The sequence below is a fragment of the Oryzias latipes genome, chromosome 1 (genome assembly GCF_002234675.1).
Source record: "Oryzias latipes chromosome 1, ASM223467v1".
Lineage (NCBI taxonomy): Eukaryota > Metazoa > Chordata > Actinopteri > Beloniformes > Adrianichthyidae > Oryzias > Oryzias latipes.
This window is the reverse complement of record NC_019859.2, coordinates 23,477,840-23,494,156: the sequence shown is the minus strand read 5'-3', so window position 1 is coordinate 23,494,156 and position 16,317 is coordinate 23,477,840. Positions and strand designations below refer to the sequence as shown.

The 16,317-nt window shown below is 36.4% G+C and overlaps 1 protein-coding gene across 1 annotated transcript in view; it reads right to left on the bottom strand.

Annotated features, from left to right (window-relative positions):
* Positions 1-304: 304 nt before the first annotated feature.
* Positions 305-16,317, bottom strand: part of LOC101156712 — a 38,262-nt gene continuing 22,249 nt past the window's right edge. The window contains exons 57-76 of the mRNA XM_020704537.2: positions 16,012-16,139; positions 15,769-15,896; positions 15,530-15,647; positions 14,554-14,772; positions 14,264-14,434; positions 10,122-10,271; positions 9,961-10,025; positions 9,741-9,870; positions 9,022-9,107; positions 8,787-8,916; positions 7,597-7,787; positions 7,407-7,497; positions 7,200-7,329; positions 6,934-7,115; positions 4,448-4,603; positions 4,240-4,376; positions 2,464-2,594; positions 2,279-2,373; positions 1,928-2,183; positions 305-1,066 (exon numbers count right to left, since the gene is read on the bottom strand). Coding sequence (XP_020560196.1) covers positions 978-1,066; positions 1,928-2,183; positions 2,279-2,373; positions 2,464-2,594; positions 4,240-4,376; positions 4,448-4,603; positions 6,934-7,115; positions 7,200-7,329; positions 7,407-7,497; positions 7,597-7,787; positions 8,787-8,916; positions 9,022-9,107; positions 9,741-9,870; positions 9,961-10,025; positions 10,122-10,271; positions 14,264-14,434; positions 14,554-14,772; positions 15,530-15,647; positions 15,769-15,896; positions 16,012-16,139 — 2,783 coding nt within the window. The 3' untranslated portion in view covers positions 305-977. The remainder of the gene's footprint in view (positions 1,067-1,927; positions 2,184-2,278; positions 2,374-2,463; positions 2,595-4,239; positions 4,377-4,447; positions 4,604-6,933; positions 7,116-7,199; positions 7,330-7,406; positions 7,498-7,596; positions 7,788-8,786; positions 8,917-9,021; positions 9,108-9,740; positions 9,871-9,960; positions 10,026-10,121; positions 10,272-14,263; positions 14,435-14,553; positions 14,773-15,529; positions 15,648-15,768; positions 15,897-16,011; positions 16,140-16,317) is intronic.

The following is a 16,317-nucleotide window of genomic DNA, read 5'->3' as shown; positions in this document are numbered from 1 at the left end:
AATGCACACAACAGAAACACAGGAAGATGCTACATGAGACCGAGAAAACACGTTAAAAAAGGCTTACTTATTCACACAATAGATATCCAGAATAGAACTCAGAAGATCTTTCTTTTCGATTTCATGGTTTTGTTCTCAAGGCTGCACGATGGGGCAGTTCAATGGATAACCCAAAGCGTGTCTGTGTGGCAGCGCTTGTGTTCCCTGTAACAGGGGATCTGTCCAGGGCATACTCCGCCTCCTCCCAATAGTAGCCAGGACAGGCTCCAGAAACCCCAGTAAAAAGAAATGATGCATGGAGGGATGGGTTTTGTTCTTTAATTAGATTGTGTTTTAATTAAGCATTACAATAGTTAACACATTGCATGCAAATCACTTTATGTTTATCTCTTACTTTTACTTCTTCCTCTACATTTGTAAACACTGTTGTTCCCTGACAGATCCTCCAAGGTTTAAAAGTCTGAACCCCCTGGGACAGATCCTGCCAAAAAACAATTAAGAACTACTACAGAAGAAAGATTTACATACAATGGCTATTTATTGAAAAGTGCAGCATATTTAATGACAGGAACAAAAATAATTGTGTTTTGAACAGTGAACTCATAAATGGCAACAATAACAGGAAATAGTGTAAATTAAAGATTATCTATTATGGTTTTGTCTTGTTGTCATAGAAAAGATTGTAATGCTAGAAATTAATGTACATGTTGTTTCATAAATACTATCAGCACAAAAAGCAAATATTGGAATCTAAAACAATAACCTGGAAAGGCTTCAGGACAGATTAATTGAGGTAAAAAGTAATTAAAGACTCTCCATAGCTGAATTTAACCCATTATTGCACATGAAAAGGTCATTATAGTAAGCAAAACATTTTAAATATTTTTTGTTTCAGCTCGTCGTAAATTAGTGTTTTTTTTTAAATTAATGACAATTTAAACATTTTTATGATTCAATCATTGGCATGCTGTTTTTTTTTATATTGTGATCAACTGAGATGTAATGAAGAGTGCCAGACAAATAAGGAAGGAGAATCCAGCGTCGGCTTGGAAGCGGACTCCACTACCTGAAACACAAAGACTCACTTCAGAAACTGACAACAGTGTATTTTATCCCTTCATTGAAAAAAAATCTTCAGTAATACAAACTGGTCTCAAAAGAAAAATATGTAATAAAGAAACGTTGGTTAAGAGTAAATTCACATGAATAAAATTTATTTATTGGTAATTGAAAGAAAGCCACATTTAAAATATTCTAAGTTCAACTGTCAAGTCACAAAGAACACTGGAGGCTGTTGTTTGGAAGGAGCCATTTCTTGATCAAAAAGTCAGTTTTTGCATTTTTAAAAATAAGTGTATTTACAATTTCATTTCAAACATTAATTTTCTATGTTTTTTTTGCTTAATTCTTCATTCATGAGTATGGTAGAAGGTGGGGAATGAGCTTGATTACCTTAGGACCTAAATTTATGCATAATTTATTTGGAAGGGTGGTAGACCGATATTGACATTACAAAAGTCTCACTTTTCATGGTCCCACTCAATCACATTTACAAAGTTGGGAGGGGCAATCTCTGGTCACTCTGCTCTTCCACCAATGGGTTATTCTGAATTATCTTATGGTATCAAATAATATCTATGCCAAATGATTTTTTTTTACCTTTTTAGCAAATTCAATAAAATTGCTAAAAAGCTTTGAATCTTGCTGAGATTTGAAGTCTGCTGAGAAAGATTTTGTGTTCCTTTATTTCTATTTGTGTTCCTTTATTTCTATTCACGCAGAATATTTTATGCAGTTAAAAGTTAAAAACCTGTTTTGAAAATCTAAAGTCATTAAATTCAGTTGAGCTCCCTGTCATTCAATGTGGCTTTGAGAGCATTGGTCTTTTTTAAACTAATATTCTCTGGCAGTCATGTATTGGACTTACCTTTGGTTGTAGAACTTGTTGTTCTTGTTGTTGTTCCAGTTGTTTTTGTTGTTGTTGTCGTTGTAGTTGTTGCTGTTAAACTGGTTGTGTTGGTTACGGGGTCAGCTCTGCCTCCAGACAGATTCAGACCCAGAGTGTCTAGCTCTGACTGTAACTGACTTCTGATCCAGGTTTGTACCAGTGGTTGGTTTTCATAAGACTTCAAATCTGGCAGATTGGTGCCAAGTAGATTTTTTACTTCACTTACAGTTAAACTCTGTGGAGAAGATAAAAAAAAAAAGTTTTTTACTCGTTAGAAGAATGTAGAGTAGAGTTAAACGTTCTGCATGCTGTGGAAAAGACTGCACTGACCAGCACAACATTCTGATTTAAATTGGAAAAGGTAGCCAGGTCCATGTTAACATTGGAAGTCACCAAACTTCTAATGTAGGTAATATTTGCACCTCCTGCAACAACAACCAAAAATCAAGATCATTGTCTGTTAGGGTTTGTGTGTGCATGTGGGGGGAGGGGGGCAGAGGGGGTTGGTTACCTACCAAGGTAAGGTTGTGCGAGCAAGTAAGAGGGAGATGTTCGTGTAATGCTCCTGAATGATTGAGTGGCAATGTTAAAAAGTTCTTGCTTTTTCTCCGTGGTGCAGCTGGTTACGTTCAGGGCATCAGCTTCTCTGTACAAGACAAAAATCGACAAACAAGTGAGAAAACCACCAGCAGATCACATCATAGTTGTTCAGTTAGCTTCTGATCATCCAATTAACCTCTATACCACATGTGTCAAACTCAAGGCCCGGGGGCCAAATGTGGCTGGCCATGTCATTTCATGTGGCCCGCGAGAGCATAAAAGTTTTTCATTTCTAAAAATAAAAAATGAAAATTGGTGTGTATTTATTCATATCTAGGGGGAATCTGACTTGAAATATGGGATTGGGCAACTATACATTAGGACTTAAACACTGTCCATATAACCTAACCTGACAGAATCAAACTTGAAAGGATTTATGCTAGCGTAACAAGCAAACATGTGTTTTCTATGCAACTGCAATTACCACTTTAAAATGTTATAATAAATAAATAATGCGTTATTTAACATTAAGGAGTAGTTACATTTATTTTTCATTACATTTAGTTACATGCATAAGTTATATCTGGCCCTTTGACGACAACCACTATGCTGATGTGGCCCTCGGTGAAAACGAGTTTGACACCCCTGACAAGCGTTAGTTGGTTTATGTTTATTCGCTTAATTATGATTTGATGGAAACCTTGTAATTGCGAAACACGTGCGAAAAATAAAATGTCCAAAAACAATTTTCTTCAGAAAATTGTCAAATTTAAACTTCGGCTGAACAGTGCGAAAAGATTTTTAAAAAAGCACATATTGGTATGTGATAACAGATCATAACTTTTAAAATAAATTTTCCCAGTGATCTCCATTTAGGTTCTCTCTAAAATCTACCAAAACTAGAGAAGAAATCAAATTTCAAAGCCAACAAGGTAATGTGGGACCATTGCCCATATACACTCTCTGGACACTATTAGGCACACCTGTCCAACTGCCTTTTAATGCAGATTTCCAATCAGAGAAAATATCCAGTGAGAGGCAGTTCTGTGAGTGGAAATGCCTTGTTGATGCCTGAGGTCAGAGGAGAATGGCCAGACTGGTTCCAGCTGATAGAATGGCAACAGTAACTTAAATGACCACTTTTTACAACTGAGGTCTGAAGAAGAGCATCCTTGAGGCAGATAGGTCACAGCCGTGGAAGACCAAACCGGCTAACCAAAATTGGACAATAGAAGATTGGAAAACTTTTGCCTGGCCTGATGAGTCTCCATTTCTGCTGCATTTCTGGGTCAGAATTTGACATCAAAAACAAGAAAGCATGGATCCATCCTGCCTTGTATCAATGGTTTTGTAATAGTGTGGGGGATATTTTCTTGACATACTTTGGGCCCCTTATTACCAATTGAGGAATGTTTCCAGCACCTTGTTGAATTTATGCCACCAAGAGTTAATGCAGTCTAAAGGGGGTTCAACCTTGTACTAGCAATGTGTACCTAATAAAGTGTTTGCTGAGTATAAAATATCAATAAAGCAGTGAGTTGATGACACCAGGGTTATGACGTATGATTACAAGGTCATAAGCAGCTATAAATTAGATCTAATCAGAGGCAGTTCTGTTACATTGTAGCTGCTGATGGGAAACATCTTCCAAAAGGAGATGAGCAGGAAGCTGCTAGTTCAGATGTGGGACCATGTTCAAGTCTTCAGAAAACACAATCAAAAGTCACATGTATGCAATCGGCTTTTCTTACTTTAAGCTTTGTTTTGAAATGGTCTTGATAACGCTCACGTCTAGAGAGCAGAGGTTAGATCCTCCGATAGCATTTAGCTCTGCTCGGCCAAGTGTGTTTCCTGTCACAGCCAGATACTTGGAGATGATGGCTTTAGCCTGAAAACGAAAACATGCTCAAGAAAACTGAAACCTATAAAGTATGCAAGTGAATACATGACATTGCTCACCAAGTTTGAATCCCAATCTCCATTTGATGAGTTCATCAAAGAAGAAAGTGTGTCCACTTGAGTGATGGTCCATGAGCTGATGTCCGCAGTAGTGGCAACACGCGATGCTGGGCCTAAAGCCTGAACCTGATCTTCAGGGACAGTGGAGTTGTAAGCCTAAAAAATAGACACGAATCATGTAAAAGGAAGTTAGAAGTTGGAATGTTTGCAATAACATAGATGGAAAGGTAACAATAAAAAAAAGTAAGTTTAAATAATAATTTAAAATAACATTATATGTTCGTAAGATTCAGACGCGCATTTACTCTGTAACAGTTTTAGTTGAAGTTTATTAGTTTGATTGTTCCTGGGCACCTTCAACACCACACCATCCCATTGTAGTTTATCTCCGGGTGACCCACTCATCTCAGTTAGCAGGTAGCTTTTGGCCGAGACACTCTCTTTATTGCTCCCGTGGATTCACAGGTCTTCCCTCTTTTCTTTGTTATTCTTCATGTGTCATACATAAGAATTTAAGTTTCATCTTCTTTATGGTGTTTATATGGTTATTCAAGGGATGCATACTCTTGTTTAGTTCACATGCTTGAGCCCACTGAAGGTTAATACCCTCAGGAAATGGTTCAAATCGAGTGGAATTGTGTTTTACATGATTGCATTTTTGTTCGGATTCATTGGGGGTTTCCCGTTGTACAGTCCCATCAGAGACGCATGATTGTGCGTTCAGGGACCCTCGTAATTTTGATGTTTAGACTAGAGAACAGCTGTCTTTCAGAGTATCAAGTTTACATGTATGTTTATATTTGACAACATTGATACTGTTTTGTTTATTATTATTCTTATCACTTACATTTTTTTGTTTGTTTTTTAATAGAAACCGCAAATAATATGAATCACATGAACAATTCTTTCAATAAATGCGTGGCAAGTGTGTGAATCAGACTGATATTGTTCTGGCCGGAAAACCTGGGGAGATTGGGCAATACTAACACAGTGTACAATCTTTTGACGTCACTAGTTTGGAATCAAATCACCAACACCGCCTTTTCATTGAATGTTATTTTTGTGTTAAGTATATATAATGAATTTTTGTTAGCAACACTGTTATGATGCAATGAACTATAGTGTTTAAATTGAAACATAAATAAGAATATATGATCACCGTGGCCTTACAGTGATAATTGTTAGTTCATAGAATTTAATGAACGTGGGAAAACTAAATCCTTAAACTGTTGGGCTTGAACTGTGTCCACAAAAATGTATTTCACATTCCAGCATTCAATGGTAGAGAAGCTGTGCAGCTTTAGTATGTTCCAGAGAAAACCTGCTTGACTGGTTTTGTAACAGGTTTACTGGCAAAACCTTTGAGTGGGGAGGTTGAACTTAAGTTGGGCAAAATGCAACCTGCCATGAAAAATACATCTTGTAAAAAAAATTGCACAATAGGGAGAGTGTGAAGACATGCATTCCAAAAAGTAGTGGTCCAATTGAATGAAACTACAAACGCACTGCCAAGAAGTAACTTGTAAAGTCATTAGAGTGAGAACGAGGATATAAATTAAAAAGAAGGAAATAAATGACAAACATTTGTCATAAATTGTTTTTGCTAATCTAAATATTGTTTTTGATTTTTAAAACAATTTGAATTTATTTATTTTTAGTTGTATAGTTAAATGTAGAGGCGCTGACCAGCTCCTTCAGCACAAGACTGTTGCACCCTCAGTGTAAGAAGGAGCGCTACCGCAGGTCATTCCTCCCCACAGCCATCAGACTGTACAACACCATGTCAAAGTGACACTCCACGGTCCCAGGGGTGTTTTTCTGTTTAGTCATTGATTCATTTACTTTTGTTGTAGTTGTTGTTTTTCAATTTTAAATTGTTTTTTGTTCCTGAACAGTTGTTTGTTTTTGTTCTTGGTGTGAACTTCATTAGTTATTTCTGTATTTTGAAAAAATTTGTAATGTTTTTTTACAGTTTACATGTTTTGCAGACCGCATGTTTTTTACACTTTTGCAGCTGTATTTATTTAATATTTATTTCTTTATTTAATAAGAATCTTTTTTTTGATGATAATTTTTCATAATAATTTTAGTAATATTTTTAATTATCTAATATAAATGTCATGTGTGATGTCCTTTATTGATGTTATATTATATAGATTATTTCTGAATGTCGTGTTGCTGCCACAGATAAATGAAATTTCCCCATTGTGGGATTAATAAAGTCATCTATCTATCTATCTATCTATCTATCTATCTATCTATCTATCTATCTATCTATCTATCTATCTATCTATCTATCTATCTATCTATCTATCTATCTATCTATCTATCTATCTATCTATCTATCTATCTATCTATCTATCTATCTATCTATCTATCTATCTAAATCTTAGTCATTTAAGGTTTACAAAAGAACAAGCAATCTGCTTTTTATATGAGAGTTACTGTAACTAAGTTTTGATCAGTCAAATGTAAGATGGTCCCACCTCTTGCAGTTTCTGGAGAACAATTTGAAGGTATTCCACTTCATCCACCTTGGCTGTGATGGAATCAAAGTTGTCTTTGACAGTTTTGGCTGTCAGGCAGCTGTTGAATTGGTTCACATCATAATCAAAGGGGAAAGTGGGATCACTGATTGTAACCTGACTGATAGTCCCTACTGTGCAATCTGTGAAAATAATGAAAAGTAATATTAGTGAGAGAATACATTTAAATAATAAAACTGCATCAAATTTTTAATAGTAAAACTCACCTGCAGCTCGCTTTGATTTACTTTGTATGGACTTTCTAATTTTTGCTTTTACATTTCTCCTCTTCTGTCTGCTCACACTGTTAGTTTTTAAAACATTCAGAAAGTACTTCAAGAAACTGCGCTTCGTTTTCTGGAAAAAATAAATAAATAAATAAATCCCAACTAAATTCTGCTAATTATATCTTGCTCAGGCATGCATTTACTCACTTTGTCAAAATTATTGTAGAAAGTCGAGGGCAAATACAAAGGTAACATCCCCAGGTCTTTAAGAGTTTGCCCATTCCATGATGAAGGAGCCCTGGGTATCAAAAACAACAACAACAACAAAATTTTAGAAACATCTGAACTATTAGTACGACAAAGTTCAAACTTGTCCTAATATAACAATGCCACATACCCATATTTGGTATTCCCATTGGTCAGAAGGGTTACAATTGCAGTTGCCTGAGCATCAGTGAGATCCGGACAGTTTTTGAGTTTTTCCAGGATGGATGGGTCCGAGTTTTGAATGTAGGAACCATCTAGCATGCAGCACATGTTTCCCAAAACTGATACTTGATCTGCATTCAAACTTGTGTTCGTTATTCCCTTAAAGATGAAGGAAGAGAAAATATTCATGTTTAGAGAGCTGATGATACTCAGATGCAATGACATCGAGCGGAAACAAGCCTTCATAAATATTACAGCCCTATTCGTGTTTTCACGTCATGCTTTCTATATACTGTATATATATATATATATATATATATATATATATATATATATATATATATATATATATATATATATATATATATATATATATAGTAAAACAATTTTACTTTTTGGTTATTGTGCTAGTTATAGTAATAAAAATGTTCAGCAATTGGACAGTGTCATCACTCTTTTTCCCAGTAATAGGAGTGGCGATCAGCTGTAGGATTAATTTTAAAACTTGCTCACATTTCATATTGACATTTGGTACAACAGAAAGAAAGTCTGGGCTTAAGCTGACCATGCATGCTTATTAGTTAACAAACTGAACTTATAACTTCATAAATGTCAGCTGCTGCGACGCCAAAAACATGATGCAAAAAACAGTTATGCCGTGTGCAACAGCTCATGAATCAGCCTTGCACTTTTCCGACTCATGCATGCACTCACATTCAATTTTCTGACTCTTGCTCATATGGCCCCACATCAATGTAACCAGCAACAGTTTGAAAAAACAAGTTCATTGTAACAATGTTTTGACAAGTTTTTTTCCTACAGTGAGCATTTGTAAATCAACCGTTCATAAAGGCTGACGCAGAGAGTAATGTACGTTGTGTGAAACTATAAGGTTTTATTGAAAAGAAGTGGCAGTATTTATATAGGTGGGCGGGGTCACAGAAACAGTGCTGTGTGAATTGGCCCATTTCCTCATGACATAGATGCGAAAAAGCGCATTGTCAGATTTTTCAAATAAGAAAAATACAAAACGGCACCACTGTCTTTCCCTTTCTATGTATTACATACAGCTACACCAAGTAATCAGTGATTCGTTTATTTTACAGAAAACTTAAAGGTGTCTATGTGAGATAACGTTGTTTTTTAGTGCAGACTCACCAGGCAGCTCCTTGCATTGTTAAACAGAGCAGTCTGTTTATAGCTGAGAACTGAAGAGAAAACAGAGAAGTCTGCATCTGCAAGCTCTTCAAAATATGACCGGCAGCTGCTCTGTGGCACCAGAGAGTAACTGGAGGCAAAAAAACAAAAATGTCATATTGGATCATGTCTTTTATAACAGAGAAATGTTTCAGTATTTTGTAGTTCAACTTTAAAAATTGTATAGAATCCATACTCATAGTACAGCAACACATTTGGAGGATAGAGGGAAAAGCTGGTGACATCTGACTCTCCTCTGATATGGTTGTACATGCAGGTCAGCTGTAGGAGAGAAAATGATTGATTGTATTTCCCATAAAAAACAAGTAAAACTCTGAGAAAAAAAATTAAAGAACCTTTTGGATTTATTGGAAAGTTTAAATAGCTTTTTTTAACTTCTCCAGGCAATCCAAAGTACATTTTTATTAGTACATGTGATAGACTATGCCTCTCATGTTAGTCTGATGTGTGGGCTAGCTTTATGTTTAGATGTAGATGTTATTTTTTTATGTTACAATCCCAGTTTGTAACTTAAAGGGTGAAGTTAAGATAATATTTTAGAATTTCCATACGAAAGTAGAATTTAGCACACAATGCTGTCAGTGCTAACAAGATTCAGCAAGTTCTTGCTTTTTTAGTAGCTGACCTGTTCATGGGCATTGATAACTATTAATGGTCTTCATTTTTGCATCCCAAAAAAATATCAGACGTGTACAGTAGAGTGATTTCAGTTGATGGATACATTTACTTGTTTCTTCACCACTTCAGTTGAATGTTCATGACACACATTTTAGCTGTTAGATGCATAAACCTAGGCTTATATTTTGGGATAAACTGTCATTTCCTAACAACATAGCTTTCACTGTATGAAATTGTGAGTCAATGCAAAGCCATGCACATTTTTGGTTGTCTCACCTGAGTCTCAACCAGTGAAACTTTCTTTGTGCCTTTTCTTCTACAGGCCTTAACCAACTTATTGATCTGTCCTTTTCCAAATAGCCCCACTCCTGTGCACGTGAACCCTTGCAGCACAGTGGAGGACAAGCTGGATCATAGAAAGAGAGAAGCATTCACAAATTAAAATCAATTTCAAGGGCATTAAATATGATCTCTTCAAAGTTTTGTATAAGCTCACTTGTTTGGACCTCCAAGTATGGCAGTAGAAGATTCTGCTGCTATTAAATCAAAAAACAGCTCAACCTAACAACAAAAGAAAAAAACATTTAAAAAAAAAGTTTAATAATTACACAATAGCATGTCAGCACATTTGACTGATAAACAGTTGAATCTCCTAACCTGCTGCCGTTTCCATGTCTTCTTGTTGAGTCTGAAGATGGTGCTGCTGTCACTTGTGAACTGCTGCAGGTAAACTCGAGGAATCTCAGTGGCCAATTCATCTGGAACATTCTCTATGATTTTCACACTGTTGGTGTCCAGAGATACAATCTGTAGAAAGATGGGGATCACTAAGATATAAGTCCAGAGATCTACCTAAACAGAACATTTCAGTGCTTAGTGTGGTTGTGACTGGTCTTTGTTGCATTGCTAGTTGAAGCCTCAAATAAGCAAAGATCTTTTGTAAAACAAAACGTGGAGTAAATCTTGATGCATGCAGTGATGTAGTATCTAACATCCATCCATCTTCTCTTCTCACTTCATCCTGTGCAGTTATAGGGTTTCTGTAGCTTATACTTTAGGGAACAGGCAGCAGTGTTGGGGGTAATGGATTACAAAGTGACGAGTTACTGTAATTTAACTACTTTTGTCAGTGACGGAGGAACGTAACAAATTACAGTTCAAATTTCTTTAATTTGTTACAACTACAGGACTATAAAAAACCCTTTACTTTGTTACTTCGGTTTTGTAGGCTTTGAAATTTTCTCTCGATTAAAAGAAATGAAACAGAGGTTAATTTCAAAAAAATAAACAAAGTAACTGGTCAAATACATGCACGTATGTGCGCGCAGAGTTGGGATTGGTTAAAGTATAGAGATGCCCTCATTGCTGCAGTCACATTTCTTCCCCAACTGGCTCAAAGAAGAGATGAAAAGAGATGCTGCAATCTTCTCACTCCCGAGGAGCAGCAGGTGAGCAGCAGAGCAGAGACCCGGCCTGTGTACTGATGTGTCATTTGTGTTAGCGCTTAATGTGCTCTCGGGGGGGTTGATTGGTAGACTCGCAGACAGAACTGAGCACACAAGGCAGATGTAGAGAGAGAAAGGTGCAACTCATTGTAATGGAATACCTAACGTCAGTGAAAATGAATGTGGAGGCATTAAAAAGTTCTTTGTGTTTTCAAAAGATTGGCTTAATTTCAGATTTGATAGATATGAATATCAGCTTGACAGTTTTTTTCCACATCTGACTTTGAGCAGTGGTATAGACCACATGTGTCATTTTTCACACTGTTTTCTGAATTTTAATAAAAAAAGAGTATGTTTTTTACCAGGTTCATACTTTGCACAAGGTTGTTTTAAAAATAAAGTTAAATGAAAGAAAAAAGCATCTTATTTCTGCAAACTGTTTTTCCATGAGGATTTTTTATATGAGAAGAAATAAAAGTAAAGTAACAAGTAGTGGATCAATGTTTTTTAAATAGGTAATAAGTAGGTCTGCACAATATACCGCAAATTTATTGTTATCACAATATCAAGCTGTGCAATATGCATTTCGCAAAAGACAGCGAAAATTGCAATAAATGGTTACCTTAAATGTGCTAAGACAAGTGGCAAATTGAAGCATTTTACAAATCAAATAAATCCATTTATGCAGTTGACCATTCGGATGGACCCCTTTTTGACCAATCAGATGGAGCCCTATTATGTTAGATCAGGGGTCACCAACCTTTTTGAGACTGGGGACTATTTCATGGGCACTAAGTGGTATGAAGGGCGCCACAGGACCTGTTTACTAAAAACCTCCTAGCCCCCCCCAACCAAAACACACACAAACACAATTTGAGGACGTCCTTTTCTGTGACCTATTGTTATTTGCTCACTTTACACACAAAAACATGCATGAATTTTACTAGACTCGTATTACGGGGGGGGGTCAAACTCAGTTGCAGAAGGGGTCTAAGTCCAAAACACACTTTAGGTTGCGGGCTGAACAAGATAAACATTTATTTAACACACTAAACCTAAACTTTTAAACCTTTAAAACTTTAACTTAACTTTAACTTTTTAAACATAAATGTGAATAAAAACAGACAGGAATATTAATCCAGAATAATAAATATATTCTGTCAAAATTATGCAAATATGAACATACAAAGCCAGGAAATATTAATAATTAGAAATAATAAATCAAATTAATTCGTTTTCTTTGCTCTTTTGTCATTTTCTTAGAGCTGAACTCCTGACATCATTTTTAGCAATAAGTTCATTTCTGCTTGGTGTGTGATGTTCTGAGAGTCTCTGGTCCTGTGTATTTTTGGGTCCTGTGTGTGTCTTTGTGTGTGTCTTTGTGAAACGTATCAGAGGGATTTGATTATTTAAAAACCTGTTATTGTGAAAATCATGTTTAGGTCTCATAAAACATTAAAAACTAAATTACAGAACTCATCACTGGGATTACTACAGAAATATTTGGCGTTTTTCTAATTTTGTGCAACACCAAAAGTAAAAATCCTCCAAAATCCTCAATACTTCCATCAACAAATGATGTATTGTTTATTCATGGTCTGAAAAAGTGCATCTGTTTTCCAGCCTGCATTACCTGCTGTCTTTATTTATACGTTACTATCAACAACTAAACAACCGTAAAAATAAATGTATATGGAAAAAATACAGACAAGTTAAAAATGTCAGCAATAGTTGGTGAATAATGAGCTGAGTAATTTAAGCCACCCCATGATCCAGGTGTTGCGCAATGGTCTCTGTGCGCCGTTTTACCTCGCAACCTGCGCCCACTACCCCTCCCCTTCTCCTCCTCACACACACACGCTCCTCTTTCTCAAAGGCAGGAGCGCCGATTTTCAAGTTTCAGGCCCTTCCATACTCTGCCATATATTTCACAATAGCAGAACTAAAGTGCATCAATTACTAATAGCAAGCACTGAATCACCACCCCCTACTATCCAGGCAAGAACCGTTGCGCCCGAGTCTTAATCATTTTTTACATTCTCGCTTTAACTGGGACAGTGATCTTTGTGACTTTTGTGGAGATGATGTATAAACTGTGGAACATCTTTTCTTTGAATGTTTTCATGTAAAATAGTTTTGGTCTTCTTTTCATAATTGGCTCAAATCCAAAAATATCATCATTAACCCTTTAAATTGGAATACAATTATAATTTGCTTACAATTAATTGACAAAAATCTGGACTTTCTGATTATTGCACTGACTGTAATTTCAAAGCATTTTATTCATACTTGTAAATTCTTAAAGGTGAAACCTCACATTAATGATTACTCAACCGTCTCAACCTATTTTCTAAATCTTTACATTACATTAATCATAAGAATGCCCAGGCGTTGTGTAATTTATTTGATCTATTGAAACTTTTGTAATAGACCCTTATTTTTATTGATTATTTTTTTAAGTTATATTTGTTCTTGTATTTTTTTTTGTCTACCTTTATCTCAGAATTGATATTGTTGTTATTGAAAGACATGCCGTGATTGATGAATATTTGCTTAAATTAAATATAAAATAAAAAAAAACGTTTTTTTGGGTGCACTCTCTGCGGGCGGGTGCCCGCAGAGAGTGCACCCAAAAAAGGGGCTATGTCGACGAGGGTCATTTGGAGAATAATTTTTAAACTGTTGCAATGAAATGGGAATGATGTTTTTGGTTGTTTTGCTATTGCTTTATATACCGCAAATTAAGTCGTTATAGCAATATTAATCACTGATATTGCATTTCGCGAGTTTTCCTCATATCGTGCAGCCCTAGTAATGAGTAAAGTAATTAAATTACTATTTTGATCCAGTAAAGTAATGAGTTACTTTTTAGCAGTAATAACAGTAGTAGTAGTAATACTGACAGGTAGGGTATTCTCACAGGGCCACAAACACACACACGCTCATTCTTAAGGGACCAATCAACCTAAGAGGCATGGTTTTGGACCGTGACACGAAGGAGTGCCTGGCGAAAACCTACAAATCTATGGGGAGGATAAAAAAACTCTACACAGAAAAGGCACAGTTTGGACTCAAATTGGGGCTTTTTAAAATGAGTCAAGTATTGAAATTACTGTAATCTATGTGCCCAGATTAACTACATGAAATAAAAAAGATTCTCATGAACTGGTTAAATGATGAAGCGCCTTCCCAGCTCTAAGCAGGGACCTAGTAGCCTTGCACATAGATGCTGCTTTCAGGTTCATCATTCACTGGCTGACTGGTTGTAAGAGAGGTCTTTAGGTAACATTACAAAGAAAAAAAAATTGTTCCACTGAATTAATTTATCACTGAAAGCCCACACTAGTCTCATACCTGTGCAATAAAAGCTTGCAGAACAATCTGTGGAGCAGACATCAGGTACATCAAGGTTGATGGGTTTTTGGATGCAGTTATCAGCTCAGATCCACTGATGCTACTGAAAAAGCTGGACGGCAAACCCATGACAAGAGAGCCTAGGGTTGCCAGCGATGATGAGCCGTTAACCTGATACAATGTGAAAGAGTGGAAGAAATGCAACATTAAACCATTGACCAAGCACACAAATCCTTCAGATACAACTGTAAATTTAATACACAAAATAATAATAATAAAAAAACATGTACCTTCAACACGCCTGAAGTCATCAAAATCTCAATAATGAGCTTAGCTTGTCCTTCTCGCCAACCAATCACAGAGCTGAGAATGCTGAGTGATTTTAGCAGATCTAAGGCTTTTATGGTTCTTATCTGGCCTATGGACATACTGATGCTTTGATTACCCATGGCAGAAATAACTGTTGCATCAATATTCTCACCAAAATTACTTGCCAAAGCAGCAGAGATCTGTAAATGCAAAGACAAGGAAAACATAGTCTCACTCATATGTTATGTACAGCCTTCCATGTTCTACAAGCCAGGGGTCCCCAAGCTACGGCCCGCGGGCCGGACTAGGCCCGCCCACCTATTTGACCCGGCCTGCCCACCCATTTGACCCGGCTCCCTGAACGATACCAGAGAGAGACCCTTTTTTTTTCTTTTTTTGCATATATATTTTTTTCGGCTGGCCATGTGATTAATACTCATGGAAGCATGGAAAATGGAATCCCTGGTATTGTTTCCTCATGTCAATAAAGCTTATTTCATCATAGTAGTAGATTTAAAGGTTGTTCGCTGGACTTGGTTTTTAAAGTTGAAGACCTGAAACTGGATAGTATTGTTTCCGTAGACTACATGGTTTCGGGTCGTTAGGAGTCTTTTGTTCTCAGCTGGAGTTGGGGAGACAGTGGCTACCCTCCCCAACGTGGTCATCTCCTTCAGCTGTTAATGACCCAGGTGAAACTGGTTTGGTTTGTTTGGGTTTCAGAACACTACTGTAGATGCAGTTTCAGGTCTGACTCCTCCCCCATGAAGCACATATAAACCAGATCTTTTACCAGCTATTTCAGAATTTACAAAGCCTTTTGGATAAGAGGTGAAACGTCTTCAACTTTAAAAACCAAAGATTCTTTCAATTGGGGGCTGATTTCACAGCTGTGATATGAATAGCATTTCAAACTAAAACTGCCAAATGTGTGCAGCAGTGTGTCATTGTGTCTTTTACCTGTGGATCTAGGTCTGTACAGACCCTGTTGACATTTTCTAAAACTGCAATACTTTCTTGTGGAGTCAGCTGGGTGAACACAGAGCCAGGAGCAAAGCACTGACCCAATGAAGGAAGGCTTCAAAGAGGGGGAAAACAGGTTTACTTATAATGTAACAACAATGTAGATGTATTTGTAAAAATGTGCACAAGTTCTGTATTTGTTACAGGTCCAAAAAATTGTAACAGCTTGCACTTACAGAAGTGGACTGAAGTTGATGTCTTGCTGATAAACTAACTGAATGTAGTAGCTCATGAGATTCAGATCCACGTAAGACTGATTGAGGAGCGCAAGATTCTGAGGATTCACTGTGAACAGCTGCAGGTCCTGAAGTACAAAAAAGTTTGTATTCCATGTTTGTATTTTTGTTTTGAACTTAAATTTTTATTTAGTGAACAAAACCAGAACAGAACTTTAAGAACCTTTAAATGTAATAAAATACCTGATCAGATCCCAGTGATTGAAAATCTGCAACAGTGAGAAAAGTTATGAAAGAGCCGATGTACTCTGCAAACCAAGCTGTGGAGTTCAGTTCTGGGTTGTTGCTGCTGTAGCACCTTGGCACTGTCCCTGCAATAAAAGAATTATAAACCATTCAACTGATGTTTTACTTTTGTAAAAAATAAATAAAAAAGGATAAGCCAAACAACACTATCTCCCAATTAACCAAGTTACATTTTTAGTAAGTTAAAAATTAAAACAACATTATAACGTTTTGTAGTTGACATCTGACACTACAACAATTACA